Source organism: Pseudopodoces humilis, chromosome 14 (genome assembly GCF_049639895.1).
Source record: "Pseudopodoces humilis isolate 2021_Gansu_Grassland_sample_001 chromosome 14, ASM4963989v1, whole genome shotgun sequence".
Lineage (NCBI taxonomy): Eukaryota > Metazoa > Chordata > Aves > Passeriformes > Paridae > Pseudopodoces > Pseudopodoces humilis.
Window position 1 is genome coordinate 3135551 of NC_142213.1, and position 17252 is coordinate 3152802.

Genomic DNA, 17252 nt, shown 5'->3' on the forward strand with positions numbered 1-17252 from the left:
CCGCAAGGAAAATTAAAATACAGTTAGGGGAAAAAAAAAATACTGGTAATAAAGTGATGTATCAGGCTCTGGACTCACCATGTATTCCATGTTAGAGGCCACTGGATACACCTGACCTCTCAATTTATTGTGGAGCATCAGTATCTCCTGTCTATCTGAGAATAAAATGGCTCTTTTGGACCTGGAGTGAGCTTCCCCATGCTGATATTTACTCAGGATGCTCTCCAGGTGACTCGAGTTGGGCAAGATAAAGCACTCAGCTGTCTTTGTCAGCAGCAGCACACATCCGAGAGGGATGATCCAAGGCAGGGCAAGATTCATGCTGCCAGCAGAAGCAGAGATGAAGGTGATGCTGGGTTTTCCCAGGGACTCCCGTGGCTCAGTGCAGGTCTGGAATTTGAGGAGAAACAGACAATCAAACCAGGAGCTCTTGGTGCAGCAACAAAGTCACACAGCCCAGATTTGAGTTGGAAAAAACAGCTCCTTAAAATTATAAATTAATTTTAAGCACTTAAAAAGTGCTTAAAATTACTGCTCACCCCAAAGACAGGAAGACCCAAACAGCACCTCAAGAGGTGGGGATTCAGCTTCTGGCACCTGGGAGTTCCACTGGTGCTGATTTGGGAGTGAACAACTCCCAGGCATGCAGGAGGACACCTTCTGCACCCCTGGCATCCCTGGTGGAGCTGCCACCCTGCAATGCCCAGCAGCTCCAAGCAGCCCCAGCTCCATCACAGGCAGGGGGACATTTGGAGCTATCCCTCCCAAAGAGCAGCTGGTAAAGCCGAGAGCGCTTTGATTTTATGAATAAAAGGGAAAGTAAAATCCCCGGCGAGCCGGATGAGGAGGTCAGGCAGCAGCAAGAGCCGCTGTGAGGCTCTGTGCAAGCTGTTTTTGGGAAATGTCAGCGCGGGGCCGAGCAGCCCCATCCCCCGGGCACTGACGCACCGCGGCTCTCGCTGACGCTTCCCGGCTGCGGGAGCCGAGCCAGGGATGTGAGTGATGGAGAGACAGGAGCAGCCGCCCTCCCCCGGCCGCACGAGGTGTTCCCGGCAGCGGCTCTCGTTCGGCCTTTGGGCAGCTTTAATCCCCGTCCCTTGCTCCACAGTGCTCCTGCTCCACCTGCAATTCCCGAGCACTCCCACCCTCCGTGCTCCAGCTCATCCGTCCAGCGATCCTTGAGCGTCTTGGCCGGTTCGATTTGGACCGGGAGCGATTCGCAGGAGGAGGGATGTGCTGCTGCTGCTGCTGCAGGGCTGTGCAGCTCATCCAGCGGGATCCAGGAGCCCCTGGAGCAGCATCAACCCTTCCGGAGCAAGAAGCGTCTGCACAGACAGCGCAAGCACAGGATCTCCCTCCCCAGGGAACTTTTGGAGGAAAGCTTCCCCCATCCCTGTCTCCAACACGAGGTGGGGATCTGGTTTTGGCAGCGCTGCTGAAAGGCACGCTGAAAGCATTCCTCTGCAGCGGCAGGAAACAAACCTCAGATTAGCGGGAATTATTCGAGAAGTTCCATCCAGTGACACGGGATTTGGACACTCTGAGACCAGATGAGTTGGAAGCCAACCAGAACAGGGAAGAGCCATCTTAGTCCCGGCTGGAAAAGCTTGGGCACAGAGCCCCAGACCCCTGTTCCCCCAACCCTCCACAGCAGCATCTGAGGAGAGCAGTGGCAAGCACGAGGTGTTTCCAAAGGCAGGGACCCCAAAATAACTCTGAGAACACTGAGAACCCCTGAAAGCTTGTTGGCTGACCGCACAAAAGACACAGAGTCCCTGTTTGAGCCTTCTCTCTTGGACTGAACGTTGAGGCAGATGAAAACCAGCTGCCCTCAGCCTCTCTCCAGGCAGCGCATTAAGCCTTTGCCTGGGTACAACAATGCAGTGCAATAATTTGCTCCATTTCGGTAACAGCTTCTCATCACTTCCTGCTCTGCAGCTCAAGGAGAACACACATGCCTTGTCCCCAGCCTCGGGCACACCTGGAAGACAGGACGTTCGATGGCACGGGCACAAACACTCCTTTAACCTCATCCTCCCTTAACCTCATCCTCTTCTCAGCCCTGCTTGCGGCGCTCGCTTCCCCCAGGCAGGAACCCGACTTTCTAACCTGGCTGCAGAGGGGTAGGGGAGGCAAAAAGGAGCAGTTGCTTTTGTAGACTGTCTGACCCAAATTCAGGGAACAATTCCTACTTTGAGGCACTTCCCTGAGAGTTTAAAAATAGCTGCGCTGCCGCTGCCATTCACAATGTGGCCATTTAGCCGCGGCAGCTCTCCCTGCAGCAGCAGCCGGCTCTCAGAGGCGGCCGCTGCACCCCTCGCTTGGCCGGCTGCCCTTTGCTAAACAGGAGCCCAAATCCACCACCCATCTAAGGCAAACACTGAACTTTCAGAAAGGGCAGATTGAAAAAATCAGCTGTAGCATCTGAGAGCCAGAGGAGCTGCCCCGCTCACGGCTCCGCGGCGAAGCCAGCGCGTCTGGCTCGGAGGGCTGGCCAAAACCTCACAACAGATGGTGCATTATTCCTCGGGATGTGCTTCCCCGGGTCCCACTTGCCAGCAAAAGGATACCAGCACCTCTTTAAAATTAGGTCACTTTGGCTTTATCTTCTATTTCACTCGGGGTGTGCAAGTCCCTTCCTCTGCTTCAGCACTGAGCATCCCAAGGGAGGATAAAGGGATCAGAGAGGGACAGGGAGCAGAGAGTTCTCTGGCCAGGTTGATTGAAAGCAGCTCAAAGATGCCCACGTTTCAGAAAGCTCTCACGGATTTCAGATGCCCATCCATCTGCCCCTCAATAGCCTCATGCCCAGGTGCAAAGAAACACCCAGATGTGTGCTCCAGCTCCAGATGTGTGCTGTCCTGGGGCCCTGCAGGGCTGGGGTGATGTCCTGGGGCTGCAGCAGCAGCTCCTCGTGCAGGGAGGCTGAAATCACATTGCCTTTGAGCTGGGGTTTGACATTATTCACTGAAAATTATCAGCTGACAGTCAGCTGAGGAAACCTCTGCTGTTGATTTCAAGGGTTCAAGAGGAGCACAAACTCCCTTTAAACACATCAGGCCCTTGACACTGGTGCCAGGTGAACATCTGGGAGCCATCAGAAATGACTGAGTCAGCAGAAAAGGACTCCTGAATGCGCTGTAAAGCCTCCCCAGAGTGGGGAGAAGTGGGGAGGCCTTATTCTGGGGTCTGAGGGAGTTAAAGTGCAGCACTGGACTTTGGGAAAGATTATTTTTAGAAAGCTATTTCCCCAGCTAATGGATGGTGTCTGCTTTGCAAGGAAAGCAGGAGAGCTGGTCACATCTGAAGCCTGGCAGAGACGCTGCTAAAGCCACTTGCAGGCTGATCCTGCATTCATGTCCCCGTGTCACCTTGTTCCTGAGGGACACTGAGCTTTGCCTTCCTGGTGGAGCACACGGGTGGGTGCCTGCTCCTGGATTATTATGGGTGACATTTGCAGCTAAAGAATCCCAGGGCCTGTGGAGTTACCAGCTGACAAGGAAGGAAAATGCTAAGTTAGCTCAGGATGTCAGGAGAGCATTTAAAACTGCAAAACAGAGGGGAGTTTGAGCCTGGGATCAGCTTCTAAACTGAGCCTGGGATCAGCTTCTAACCTGAGTTAGCCTGGGATCTAGGATGAGCCAGCCTGAGATGAGCTTTTAGCCTGGGTTAGCCTGGAATCAACTTTAACCTGTGCAAAGAAATCCAGGGATAAAGCCACAACATGATGCACTAAACTGCAGGTCATCTCTTTCCCTGCAAGCTTTGCAGAATTGTGTTGGCTTCCAACGACAAGCAGGATGACAAGTTCCTAGACACAGGACAACAGTGGCACATTGCACTGAACACACCACAGGCTCAGCATCTTCAAGGCCATGGGCCAAAACATCTGGATCTTCCATTTCAGTCCAGTCCCACAGAACCCAGGTGGGTGAGTTTCTGCATAAAACCACACAGAAAACCCACTGGTAACAGACACCACGTGTGGTGACACTGAAATTCCTTTCCTACAGGACCTGAGAGCAGAGCTGCACAAACACAGGCAGCCTGGAGCACACAAATGTGCCCACAGGTATCAGCTCCTGGGCACCGCAACAGCATCCCTTGGATATTTTCTATTTGAAAAGAAATCCACTGCTGTACTTACAAACTCCTCCCCATTCATTCCAGATTAATGCTTGTTAATCTTGCACTAAATTCTGCAGAGCACAGATGAGGGAAGCTCAGACAGTACTGTGTTATTTTAGACCATCCAGGTAACTTTTTGGAGAAGTTACTAAAACTGTGTCTTCTTAAAGAGTTATTTCTTGCACTCACACCACCCCCAAAACCACATTTCAGAAGCCAGGACCGAACTTTACACTTACCTTGCTGAGTACTTCCAAGTCTCCAGGCAGCTGCAGCTCCTCCAAGCCTGCTTGTGGAAAATAAATCAATGTATCTGAAATATTTAAACGAGGAGAGGAGTGGGGAAGGATGGAATAAGCCTCAGGAGGTGCGAGATGTGCAAGGTCTCGGCTCAGCAACTCGGACCAACTGCAGCCTCACAGAGCTCCCCAGTGGTATTTATGCTCTCCAGGCAGAGGGGAGAACCCTGGATCATCCCCTGTGACAACGGGTGTGGAGCAATAGGGAAAAGAAGAGGGAGGGGAAAAGGGGCTGGAAAAAAGCCACGAGGAGAGGGGTGTGGGCTGGGACCGCAGCAGCTCAAGGGCAGTCACTGGGGCTCAGAGGGGCAGGACCATCCTCCCCAAGGCGGGAGGGAAGAGGAGGAGGAGGAAGGAGGAGGAGGGCAGCCCCTGATCCTATAAAAGTGTTCTCTGCGCTGTCCCCAGCTGTCGGCTCTGGGACTCGCATCCAGGGATTCCCGGGGCACGGGGAATCCTCCCCGCCGAGGGGGGACCACGACGCCCCGGTGAGGGGCTCCGGTGACACGGGACGGGAATTCCAGAGAGGAATTTTCTCTGTAAGGGACTAAAGCCAGCTGTCTGCTCCCGGCTGCCGGCTCAGCCACTCCTGCTCCTCACAGGGAATTGATTTCCCAGCTCCAACCCAGTAAACCCCATGGCATCCCTTTTTTTAACAGAGCTGGACTTTTGCTGGGAGATTAATGGCACTCTGGAGTCTGCTGCCAAAGCTGTCCCAGCGCTGACATTCCCCAAGCTCCGAGCGGGAGCTGCAGGAACAGGGAGCGCAAAAATCGGCTGAAACACGCGGGCAGGACTCACCTCCCTGCCGGTGTCCCAACAGCTCCAGCTTTGGCATCCAGCCCCGTGGTTTTACTCACTGTGAAAGGAAACGATTGAGCAAAAGACAAGCTAAAAGTTCCTTCCTTTTTCTTGAAGTAAACAAACAGGGAAAACCCAAACCACAATCCGTAAGCAACAACGCGAGTGTGTCACGGCACCTCTGTGCTGCTGCAGGCATCGGCATCCACGGGATTCCCGTGGGATCCCCATCCTGCCTGTCCCCAGGGATGTCCCCCTGAGGAGGGACACCAGCCACACCCAGCTCCTGGGAGCTGGCACAGCCAAGAAAAGCAGCTGTGATTTTTCCAAATCCACCACCTCGTCCTCTTTCCAAAGTTCTTGGGGGGGGGGGGGCGGGGGGAAGTCCTTCCATTCTTCTAACCAGTCAATATTTATTTCTTCAGGCAAAACACCAACCACTTTTATTTACTGTTTACTAGGAGGGAGTTTACAAGATATTCCCAGAGGTTTGTTTAAACCCAGCAGTGCTCAGAAAGCAGAGGGATATTTATCAAACTCGTTCAGCAGAGCAGGAGCAGAGGAGCAAATATTGGCAGCTGGGAGAGCAGCACTGCTCCGAGCAAAGAAAAGAACCCTCTGGAGTCAGCACCAAGGCTGATTCCATCTCTGACACCATTTTCCTGAGAACTTTTTAAGAAGGAACAGATTGTCATTACTGGGGTTTTATCTTCCAGCCCATTTCAAGCTGAGATGGGCAGCCAGTCCTCACCAGTCCCAGAGCCACACCAGCCCCTCTGGCTGCTCAGCCCACACTCTCCCAGCTGTATTTACAAAGAGTTTCTATTTACCTCCAAACAAACTCTGTCTGGGAACCAACAACACCTGGTCCAGCAGTTGGACCTGGCACTTCTGCCCTGCCAGGAGCCATTCAGTGCAGTTTGGGCAGTTTGCTCCCAAAAAAAGCTCACTTTTGACACCAACACAGGCAATTCAAGGACCACCCAGAACTGGGCTGACAGAAGGTTCTGCGCTGCTTTACTGTAAAATCACTGTATCTTTTTTTTTTTTTCCCTTGCTCTTATGATTTCCTCTGGATCTATGAGTTTGCTGTAGGCTTATTTAATTAGCTGAAAAATGCTTCAGCCCCCCCAGTTCCTAATTTTCCCAAAACACAGTGAATTTCACCCCAACACAGTGAACCCTCATGCCCCCACACAGGCTGCCACCCTGACACCACGCAGCTCCCCGGCCCTGATCACAGCCTTCAGAAGGTGCTGCTCACTCCAATTACCATAAAGCTGAATTAACTCATTTTAAATCTCGCATACCGACATACAAATAATTTCCAGACCTCAGAGGAATTTGGTATTTTGTAATCTCCACAAAGATCCCTATGGGAAATGAATCCCTGTAGGATGGTTTGGGCTGTCTGATTGCTCCATCAACCTGGCTGCTTTACAAAGATTTGATTTTTTAATCTATTTTTTTAATATATACCAGGATGGTTTCACTGTACAAGACATACAGAGGGCCTGGTTGTGCTCAGGGATGAGCACAGCCTGGAACGAGGATTTTTACCCACCTCATTTTGTCTTGAGTCAGCAGCTTGGGGTCATATGTTCCACCAAAGCCAAAACAATCAGAAGTTACTTTTAATCATTCCTCGTTATTACTGCCTTGATTATAACGTCTCCATTTCATATGTGGTAAAAGCCACATAAAGCAGGCTGCATATATAAGTATATATTAGCAGAGAGGCCTTTCATGGACTAGCCAATGAATGGGAAGAGACACAGATTTCCCCATGCCCTCCTAATTGACCAGGCAGACAGCGAGTCCTGATCTGCACTGGAGTTAATGTGCCTTTATTTCCTGGTGACACACAGGCAGGGCTGGCCCCAAAGCAGGGCAGGGTGAGGAACGGGAGAGAGGCACAGAGCTGCAGGGGATTCCCTGCTTTGATTCCTGCTCTGGAGCAGAGGGAGCACAAGGGGATGAACAGGGGGAAGAGAACCCGGTGGCAGCAGGGAACATGCAGGAACTTGTCTGTGATCACAAACTGTGAGAGCCCTGAGCTGCTCCTGACTGGACAAACACGTTCAGGTTTGGGGGAAATCATCCCTCTCCTGCCTGGGCTGTGTCTTTACCTGAGGGAGCCAAGGAATCCCTGCCACATCCAGCAGGGTGGAGATGTCCCTCCCGACCACGATGCACTCCAGCAGATGAATTAACAGCATGGGGATCCAAATCCCAGAAGGGAAAGCCAAGCACTGATGGATTTATTCCCAAACACAATTATTACTTTGCACTGTGAGCCCCTATTTGTTCTTTCTTGCTGCTCTCCTGTTTTGGGATAGCCTGGACTGACCACCCAGGCTCATCTACAGCTTCACCTTCTCATACCAAAGAGCATTCCCCAAATGCTTCATCAACTGATGATGAGCAAGAAAACAACTCCCCATAAACCTGTCCTGTTTCACTGGTGACCAGGAAAAAGCTGCTGTAAAACAGTGAAATAAGAACACAAGCTGCAGCAGTTTCAGAAAATTTAGGGGCACCACTGACTGCACTAAGTACAAGTAAGTCAAATGTGACCTGAAATCTACACAGTCCCTCTCTATGAAGGTGCTGAGGCACAGGGTGTCCAGAGAAGCTGTGGCTGCCCCATCCCTGGAGGACTTTAAGGCCAGGTTGGACAGGGCTTGGAGCAGACTGGCCTAGTGGAAGGTGTCCCTGCCCGTGGCAGGGGGTGGGATGAGTTTTAATGTTCTCTCCAACCCAAATCAGTCTGGGATTCCACGAAAACCTCTTGCCTTGTTTCCACAGCTCCCCACATTCCCTGGTCACATCTGCAGACTGCAACAGGACTTCTAACCCAGCACCCATCTTTGAGGATTTCATCCCAGACTAGAAGGTGAACTGCTATCACCAGCTTTGCAGCCACCACATCTGGCTATTTACCAATATAAATTATTTCCAAAAAATCCTTTGGGTCATTAAGACAGCTTGGAATAAACCTCCAGTTGCATGGATTTCCAACATGTTGGGAGCATCCCCTGCACCCATGCAAGGCTCACTCTTCATTCCTAGTGAAAAGCAGCAGATTTAGAGCACATTTACAAAGATAAACCCTCTGCTGACAGCTCAGGATCCATCCTGGCAGCAGCCTTGGAGCTGGACACCCCGCACCCGGCCCAGCCCAGCACTGCCCTCTGCTGCAGCCCAGCCCCAAGGGACATCATCTCCAGAGGATATTGTGGAAAACAGCAGTTTCCTCCTTAAAACACCTTCCCCCAGCCCCAAACATCTCGTGGCTTTAATAATCCTCCTTCCCCCAGCCCATCCAGCCCTTCCCCTGCACACCTGGCTCATGGCACAAGGTTTTCCCCACAGCCCCTTGGATCTGCACAACCAGTTTCTCATTTCAAAAACTTCAGGTCTTAATGTGCATTAAAAAAAACCACCCCCATTTCTCAAAATCTGTAAACCACCGGATTTACGGTGTATCATCGTGGGTGTTGGGGTTTTTCTTTTACATAATCACACCCAGAGCAAGCCCCTGGTTTTGCAACAATGAGAGGTGTTAACAGAAAATAAAAATTGTGGCTGTGTGTCCACATCACTGTTGCCACATCCTTTTATTTCCCTTTTAATACACTGCAGAAGAACTTTAGTGACAAATACGTTTGTAATATCCTCAGTAAAAAATGCAAAAATTCACTTTAAGTGATACTGAGACAATTCCAAGTCATACTTGAGAGAATTTCGACACTTGATTTTTAAACAGACAATGCTCATTGTGATTTCTTAAAATAATAACATATGTAACCTCTGTTAGGTAATATATTAATTATTGATCACCTGAAGTTTTCTCTGGACTATTCAGGTTAACCTGCACTATCAGAAATGCACTTTTTCACAATGCACTGGAGACAGAGTTCCAACACAGGCACAGGACTAATTAAAAACAGATTTCTGCTGTACAGAAAACCCCTTCAGCCAGGTTTCAGAAACAGGATGTAAATAATAAACAGCAGAGAACAGTAAGTTCAAAACATGGTTTCTTTCTGTTTTGGAACAATCTCCCAATCCCCAAGTTCTCACCAGTGGAGCTCTGGGGCAATTTCCAGCACAGGGATGCCCTGGGAGCACCAATCCTTCAGCAGCCCCAGCTCCAGGAACTGAGGTTTTCCCTGCAAACAGCCAAAATCCAGGTGAGTTTTGCACAGAAAATTGTTCTGGAATTAGTGGAATGTCACCAAAATCACATGCAGTCACCATATGTAAATCAGAAAATACTAATAAAGCATGAGCAGCAAAAATGTAACAATGCATTTGGACACCCAAAACAATTCCAGAGCATCATTAAACTTCCTCAGCAGAGCAGGAGCATCCCAAAGAGCCACAGGGTTGGGATGCTCCTTCCTACAGCCGGAGCTCTGCGCAGGAAACTCTGTGTGGCACAACATGAGAGAGCAGAGGAGTCAGGACAAGCCAGGGAGCTCCCACCATCCCATGATGAGACAAAGACATTACACCACTATCATCAAAGAATTAAATAATATATGGGAGATTTTTAGAGAAAGGAACAGGAAGCTGATCAAGGAAATATTTTTAGCAAAACTTCTGCAGGGCAATGTCAGCTGGCTGAAGAAGAGACAAACAAAACCTCACCTGCTTCAGAAACAACAGTGCAGGGTTTGCAGGAGGACACAGAGGGAATTCCACCCCTTCTGGCTGCTCAGTGCTCAGCCCTGGGGCTGCCACATCCCCTTCCCTCCCCACTCCAAGCTCAGGTCCACCTGAACGCAAAACAGGAACATCTCTGAAGTTTCACAAAGTTGTAAAAGCAAAGGCAAATCCTCTCCATTTGGGGAAGGCTCCCTACACCTTGAGCAGTGCTACACAGAAACCGCTGGAGCTTCCAAGGGCAGGATTCACACTTGAGGAAAAACAAAACCCACACAAACACACACACCTTAAACCAACTTTGTGACTTTTATTGATGGGCGACAACTTTATACTTCTAGGTATCACTAAACTGTGTACAATTAGGAACTCAACATTGTAGGAGAGCAGACAGCAAAATTAAACAAAGCAGACTTAAAGAAATATCAATCTTAATTATTTTGCCCATTTTCTTAATTTCATGTACACAGAAGCATAAATGCAGTTTGAAATTTCTCAATAGCAATAAAGTTACAATCACCCATCTATATAGACTAACATCTTAACTCCAAATATTTGATCTGCAATGTGTACTTAAGCAGTTTCTCATCGCACAATTATTAAAATGTGTCTTCCTATCAGGAACCAGCAACTCTGCAGTTTGTACATGTTTTGAAGCACAAAGGACCATTCCCATCTCATACACATCGGCTCATATTTTACCACTTATCAAAAAACTATTGGGGAAGCAGAGAGAGCTTTTTATTATTTTTTTTTTTTAATTTTTTTTTCTTTTTTTTACTGAAGTAAAGATAAAACATTTTCACAGAAATCTACAAGTTCTGTTGCTGGTGCAGGGTTTTGTTCTACTACGCAATTAGAAAGTGGGAATTAAATGCAAATCCCCTTTTTATTATCTTAGGATTCAGCATTAACTCGGATGAACTTTATTTCTTTTTAATATTTTTTTTGTGATTCACGAGGCTTCCAACCGAGCGACTTCATTCTGCAAAGTCAAAAGTCAACACAAACTATGTTGTGCACAAACGGCAGCTTCCTTTATCTCTCTATCCCATAGTTGCAAGGGGACAAAAAAAAAAAGAAAAAAAGGAAAGAATGAGTAAAAAGGGGGGAAAAAAAACCCAGAAAAAAACCAAAAAAAAACCACCAAAAAAAACCAAAGAAAAAAAAAGAGAAAAGATTCACTCAGAAGAGCATTTACAGGAGGAAAAGTTAGTGATCTTGGCGTTCTACGGGGCAGGGGTCACAGCAGGTCCACCTGGCGGTAGTAGAGCAGGTAGGCTGTGCGCTCCAGCGCCGCCTTGACCACCTGTGAGTGGTGGATGACCCTGACGGCCTGGTCATCGATGCGCAGCCACCCGTTCAGCCCGATCTGGAACACGTCCGTCGTGTAGTGCCCGCCCGTCGCGCTGTTGCCGTGGTGGTACACAACTGTGGGGACACGGAGGGGTGGGGGTGCCACAGCAGGGGTTAAATGGTACCCAGAGATCCCCCCAACAGGGTTTAGGGCTTCACCAGGTTTGGGCTGTGCAGGTCAGAGAACGGCAGCTAAAGCTCGGCTTGTTCTACGCCCTGCCTTGGGCAGCCCCAGCTCTGGGCCAAGGGAGCAGGGGGAAGTGGGACAGACAGGATCATGAAATGGTTTGGAACTGGAAGGGATCTTAAAGCTCATCCCATCCCACTCCCTGCCATGGGACACCTGCCACTATCCCAGGCAGCTCCAAGTCCCATCCAACCTGGCTTTGAACACTTCAGCGATCCAGGGGCTGCTCTGGGAACCTGTGCCAGGGACTGCCCAGCCTCCCAGGGAAGAAAGTATCTATGTGTCCTAGGAGACAAATCTTCATCCCAAATATTCCCCCGGTGGTAGTTCTGATGGTGACTGGGACTGGTTTGCCCATAGGGAAGTGGAAAATGGGATTTTCCAGCTGCCTGCAGTCAATGCCCATGTCAGTCCTCATGGGGTGACATCCAGAGGCTTGGGTGGGATGAACATCTCCGCTTTGTATGGCTCAAATAATATTTGGAAGAAGTGAAGGAAACTGGGACAGTGCCCTGGGATTTGGCTGTAAAACCAAGGAGTTGCTTTAGGTCCCTGTGCCCCACCCCATCCTTACAGCAGGCAGCTCCCCTCCCTCACAGGGAAGGATTTCTCCCAGCATCCCATCTAACCCTGCCCTGTGGCACTGCACAGTCATTCCCCTTGTCCTGGCATTCTCAGCCCTTGTCCAAACCAGTGTTTCTCCAGCACACCAAACCTCCCAATTCCAAACAAGCCCCACTAAACACAAGAATTTCACACCCACAAGCAACTTAAAAGAAAACACTTGATGTAACCCAGTGTTTCTGTAATTCCATGCAGAATCTGCATTTGCAATAAGGGGACCACATGGATAAAATACCTGCAAAGAGCCGGTAGGTTCTTTGGCCTTTTGAAATTTTACTTTTCACACCAGGAGACAGTAGCTCTGGAGGAGGAAAAACAGTCACATGTTAGAAATTCCATATCAAGAGGTTCAATTCTTTTTCAGAGAAACCAACACTATCACAGAGGAGAATATTTAACTGAAATTTCTTCCACAGCCTTTCAAGAATGGTCATGGTTCTACTAACTGGTAATCAAGGGAGTGAATTTGCAGGTTTGCTGAACACTGTGGTTTATGAAAGGTTTAAAATACCACCAAAAAATGAAGGGAAATAGAAGACAGAGTAGATCAGACTATTCCATTTTCCCCCTTTCATTCCTGCTGTCAATGACAGAACCAATTTTAGATTCCAAGTCATGCTTACATTCCAAAAGGAAAATTACAAAATAAAATATTAAGTAAAATAAAAGGGCACTGCCTGACAAGGTCCAGATCTCCGCTGAGATATGAGTATACATTGATTTTATTTATTCCTGTTTGAGCTACTGGCTGGCTAATAGTCCATCTGTCAGCTCAAAACAAAAGGCATTATTTTGGCAAACTTCAGATGCTGGACAATTTCCAACCTCACACTATTTAAACTCAGTATCTCCTAGGATACTTGTTAAATAAAGGATCCTTGTTTAACCTCTGCACTATGGATTGTCTACCTTCAGGCTGCATTCTCAATAAAACACCACTTTCCTTCCACCAGACACTCATTAATGAAACAATCTGACATTCTCTGAATTAAATTTGTGATTAAAAATATCCAATATTGGCAACAGTTTTCTACAGACAGGGGCACAGATCCAAGAGGATCACTTCCCATATTTGCCCTCAGCAGCCTATATCTTTACTCCATCAATCCACAGGAAGCTCTCATTTGGCCCATTGTCTAGGAAGTGCCAATATTTATGCTTTCAACACAAAAAAACCACAAAAATATTCACCCAAATGACCAAATTTTCAGACAACGATGAAGACAAAATCTTGTGTGGGAGAAGATTAAAACATAGACACTCATAGGAAATAAAACATTATCTTTCCTATGAAGAGAGGGAAATTCTGTTCATAAATCTTTTACCTTTACTGATTTCCAGATCAACAGTGTACTCAATATTCTTGATCAGCTTCTGACATCCACCTGTTTTCTCATACACGAAGCGTTTGAGGTGTAAAACAAGAACAGGGGGCAGCTTTTCTAAGGTGAGCCTTCGACTGATCTCCACCTGACACACACACCCAGAGGAAGAAATCTGTCATTTTTTTGTTACCCCCTCAAAATTCCTCCTTTAAATAAGGAATAAGTATTTCATTTTAAATACATTAGCAGCAAACCCTCCAGATTTGTAATTATTGCAGTATTAATTTATGATAATCGCTTGCTCGTGGCTTAAAGCCCACTGGATCTTCAATCCTAATGTTGTTTCAAAGGAGAACTCAGTATATTCAAAGAGAAAAACATGAGTTATGACCACACTTTTCTCTACTAAATAGTGATTTTTATATAATTATAACCAAACAATCCACAAAATCTCTGCCTGGAAACCAGGAGACGAGCTCAGAATTGCAGAACAAAAAATATTTTGCCTTCCTAGAAATAAAGACACAAAAATATTTCTCAAAAGAACTGCCTAAGGTTTTTCTCTCTCTTTTAATTGAGAAAAATCTCCTTATTGGTAACTATGAGCATTATTATTTTTCAATACATGGTTTGATTCTGCTAGAACCTACATGTTGAATAGAAAGTCATGGGGAAAAAGTATTTTCTCTTTCCAGGGTTCTACAGGCAATGTGTTCAGTATTTTTACTACAATTTTAATACAAATCCAACTATTTCCTTTTGAATTTCTTTTGAAAAAAAATCCAGAAGACACTGTGGGTGCTTGTACTTCCATCCAAACTCTGAAGTATCATGCAGCACCTAATTTGAACACCATTTCTTCCAACCCAACACTGGTTTGTCAGTCAAAAACTTTAAACCATTCGCAGTAAAAAACAAAGAAAAAAGAATGGCAAACAAAACAAGATCTTTGTGGTAAATCATAATCAGCTTGCAAATGTTTCTTTCACATGGAAAACAGCTGGAGAAATGTATGTTCTGGGTATTCAAGGTAAACAAATTTCTGCTATTCGTCTTTAGCTTTTCAAGGGAATCAACCATCCATTCTTCATCTAATCCTGTTCTCACTTGGAGGATTTTGAGAACTTAGAGACATGAATGTCAGAGGGAACAGCTACAGTTCCAGAGGTACCAAGAGTGCACACAGAATTCCCATGTGAGCGATCCCTGCACGCCAGAGACGCCTTTACTACCTCCCACCACAGGAAACAAGGCAAGGCCTTAGTGAGGTAAGTTTAATTATCATCCTCTATCACAAGTTCTCAAACTGCCAAACCAAAGGCATGCTTCTCCTCCTTGTAAGTACTTTTCTCCTGCAATTATTACCATAATGTATTATTTGTAAAATAAAAAAGTATTTACTCTATAGAGCTGCTCCTTTACTAACAGCATCTGGCAATCCCCAGGAATCAGTAAGTTATGATATTGAACATAATATTATGTATCTTTACCACAATTCAGCCTGCTAATTTAGTATATTCTCCATTAAAATCCCCAATAAAATACTACACCAACCCAAACCCCAGCTATTTACAGGCCTGGCTTTGTTTCAGAGCTGACATTTCACTGCTGCAGGACACTCTAAAAAGGTTTGTACCTCTTTTGTTACAGCGTGTTCCAACAACTCCTTGTAAAAGCCAGAGCTCTGTGAAAACCCTTTTAAATTAAAAGTTCAGCACCTGGCTGTGGATAAGGGGTGAACAGAACACACCTCTTGCTTGGTTTTTGTGGTGTATCCCTGCACAGACTCTCTTGCCACCAAGCTTTCCAAGGCATCCTGCACGGTGCGGATCTTGTCCGACTGGATGTCCAGCTGCAGGGTGAAGAAAAGCTGCAGCGTGGCAGACTCCTTGGAACTCTGCTGGTAAACAACAGATCTGGGGAGAAAAAAAGAAATCAAAATGTAATAAAGTGGGATTTTCAACCAGACAGAACTTTCAAGGAAGGATGAGTTACTCCAGTAACTCAATTTATATTTAATTCAAGGCAACACATATAAATATACAGGTTAAACATCAAGTTTTAATGATTTACCCCAATTTAAATGATTTTAACATCTACTAAGAGTATTCTGAATGGGATTGTAATTGAATTGTTTTATTTATGCAAAGTTATTTGATAAGCATTCAAAGTTTAAAGAAAAAGACTGAAAATTTTGATAAGCATTTAAAAAAATTCACCTCCTGGCTCTTTTTGTTTAGTTTTCCAACAGCTCTTTACAAGTGCAAAGTGCCAGTGCTTATTATATATATATATATGTACATATATATATATATACATATATACATATATATGTATCTCTGTACTGTAAAAATCACAGCTGATTCCAGATTGTCCAGTAAAAATACACATTTTTTTCAGTCACATTTCTAAGACCAATTTCAGAGTGATTTGAAATTGTTTGCTTAAATCTTGCCATAGGAAATATAAACTGTGCTCCACTGAGGATTGGCACTGATAGATGATTTTCTTCCCATCATTTTCTGTATCCAGACTTTATCCACGTATATAAATTATAATGTTGTCATCTATTGAAACCAAATTATAATTAACACAGCTCTGACCCATTTGGCCATGTTGGAATATTTCCAGGTCAGGAAGGAAATGTTAATGTTCAGGTTAATTTTAATGTTTAGGATAATCAAAAGAGTCCTTTTTACTCAGGCAAAGCCCTTAAGCACCAACAGAAAGCCAGTGCAGCTTAATACTGGCAAATACATATCCTTTAGAGGGAAGAGAATGCATGAAAAACAAAAGCACCTTTATTTTAAAAAACAGAAATTGTATTTTAACAACTCTTCACGATAGATGCAGATATTGATTTAACAGCAAAACCTTCGCTGGGCTATGATTTCACTCTAACCATGTCCCTTACTAGAATAATTACAAATCTCAGCTGGACATGGGGAAATGCATCATTTTCAATGAAAAATGACTCAGCACTGCAAGAATTCTCAGGAAAACTTTGTACTTTCCCACTTAAGCCTCATGTTGCTAAGAAAGACTTTATAGGTTGGGATTTTGAAGTAATTATGCCTAAATAGACATTTAATAGATTCAAGCTTCTCAAGGACAGTCTAAAAATTCCTAAGCCTGAAGTTTCCCCGTGCAAAAGATGCCAATTCAAATCATCTTTTCCCCACTGTTTTTCCCATTGGATTTTTCCAGTTTCTGATGCTTTCATTCAGTGGAATTCTACTGGCAGTTTTATATTCAGTCCTTCCTATCTCCACCCCCGAGGATGAAGCTTTCCAACATCCCATGGGATGCTGTTTCTGCGGTGAGTTGTGCCCTGGTGTGAATAAATAAAGTGGATGTGGAGCCAGCAGATGTTGGATTGGATCCTGTGGTTCTCCTGCTCAGTGCAAGTTTTTGCCTTTTCCCAGTATTACTTTGTACCATTTTCTGTAGACTTCTACAGAAAATTGCATCATCTCAGTATTCTTAATGTAAAAACTGATGGAATCATGTAGAGATCTAAACAATTGTGACATTCTGGTAAATATACCTGGAGTATTAAGACCACTTTGGCTATGTGGACCATTAATGCAGGACTCCATCAATACCTACAAACATCTGTCTGCCAAATTCTATGGAAAACATAATTTTATTTACCAGCTGTCTGGCTCAAAACCCAGAAGAATAAATAATTTCAGAGCATTTCCAAGGCAGAAGGCACTAGCCCACATTATTCACACTTCTAGACTGAATATCTGGCAACACAGAGTCAAACACCAGCAATTAAGTGTCTGTCTCCAATTTAAAAATAATTCTTCAAGTCTAGCAGTTTTGTTTAGCTGTATGTTTTTAGTAAGTGTTTAC

At 45.8% G+C, this 17252-nt stretch overlaps 2 protein-coding genes across 4 annotated transcripts in view; both read right to left on the minus strand.

The window, feature by feature from the left end:
* CRISPLD2 (cysteine rich secretory protein LCCL domain containing 2) overlaps window positions 1-4566 on the minus strand; it is a 29867-nt gene extending 25301 nt beyond the window's left edge. Inside the window, exons 1-2 of one of the 3 annotated variants that reach the window (XM_014257149.2) lie at window positions 4368-4566; window positions 79-390 (exon numbers count right to left, since the gene is read on the minus strand). In XM_014257149.2, the coding sequence (XP_014112624.2) occupies window positions 79-321 (243 nt within the window). In that variant the 5' untranslated portion in view covers window positions 322-390; window positions 4368-4566. Of the gene's footprint in view, window positions 1-78; window positions 391-539; window positions 773-1482; window positions 1575-4367 lie in introns of those variants that run through there. The other 2 variants (XM_014257150.2, XM_005528165.3) reach the window with 2 other exon arrangements.
* Window positions 4567-10189: 5623 nt separating this feature from the next.
* The window catches only part of USP10 (ubiquitin specific peptidase 10), a 46443-nt gene continuing 39380 nt past the window's right edge, over window positions 10190-17252 (minus strand). Inside the window, exons 11-14 of the mRNA XM_014257146.2 lie at window positions 15142-15307; window positions 13392-13536; window positions 12302-12367; window positions 10190-11330 (exon numbers count right to left, since the gene is read on the minus strand). Coding sequence (XP_014112621.1) covers window positions 11143-11330; window positions 12302-12367; window positions 13392-13536; window positions 15142-15307 — 565 coding nt within the window. The 3' untranslated portion in view covers window positions 10190-11142. The remainder of the gene's footprint in view (window positions 11331-12301; window positions 12368-13391; window positions 13537-15141; window positions 15308-17252) is intronic.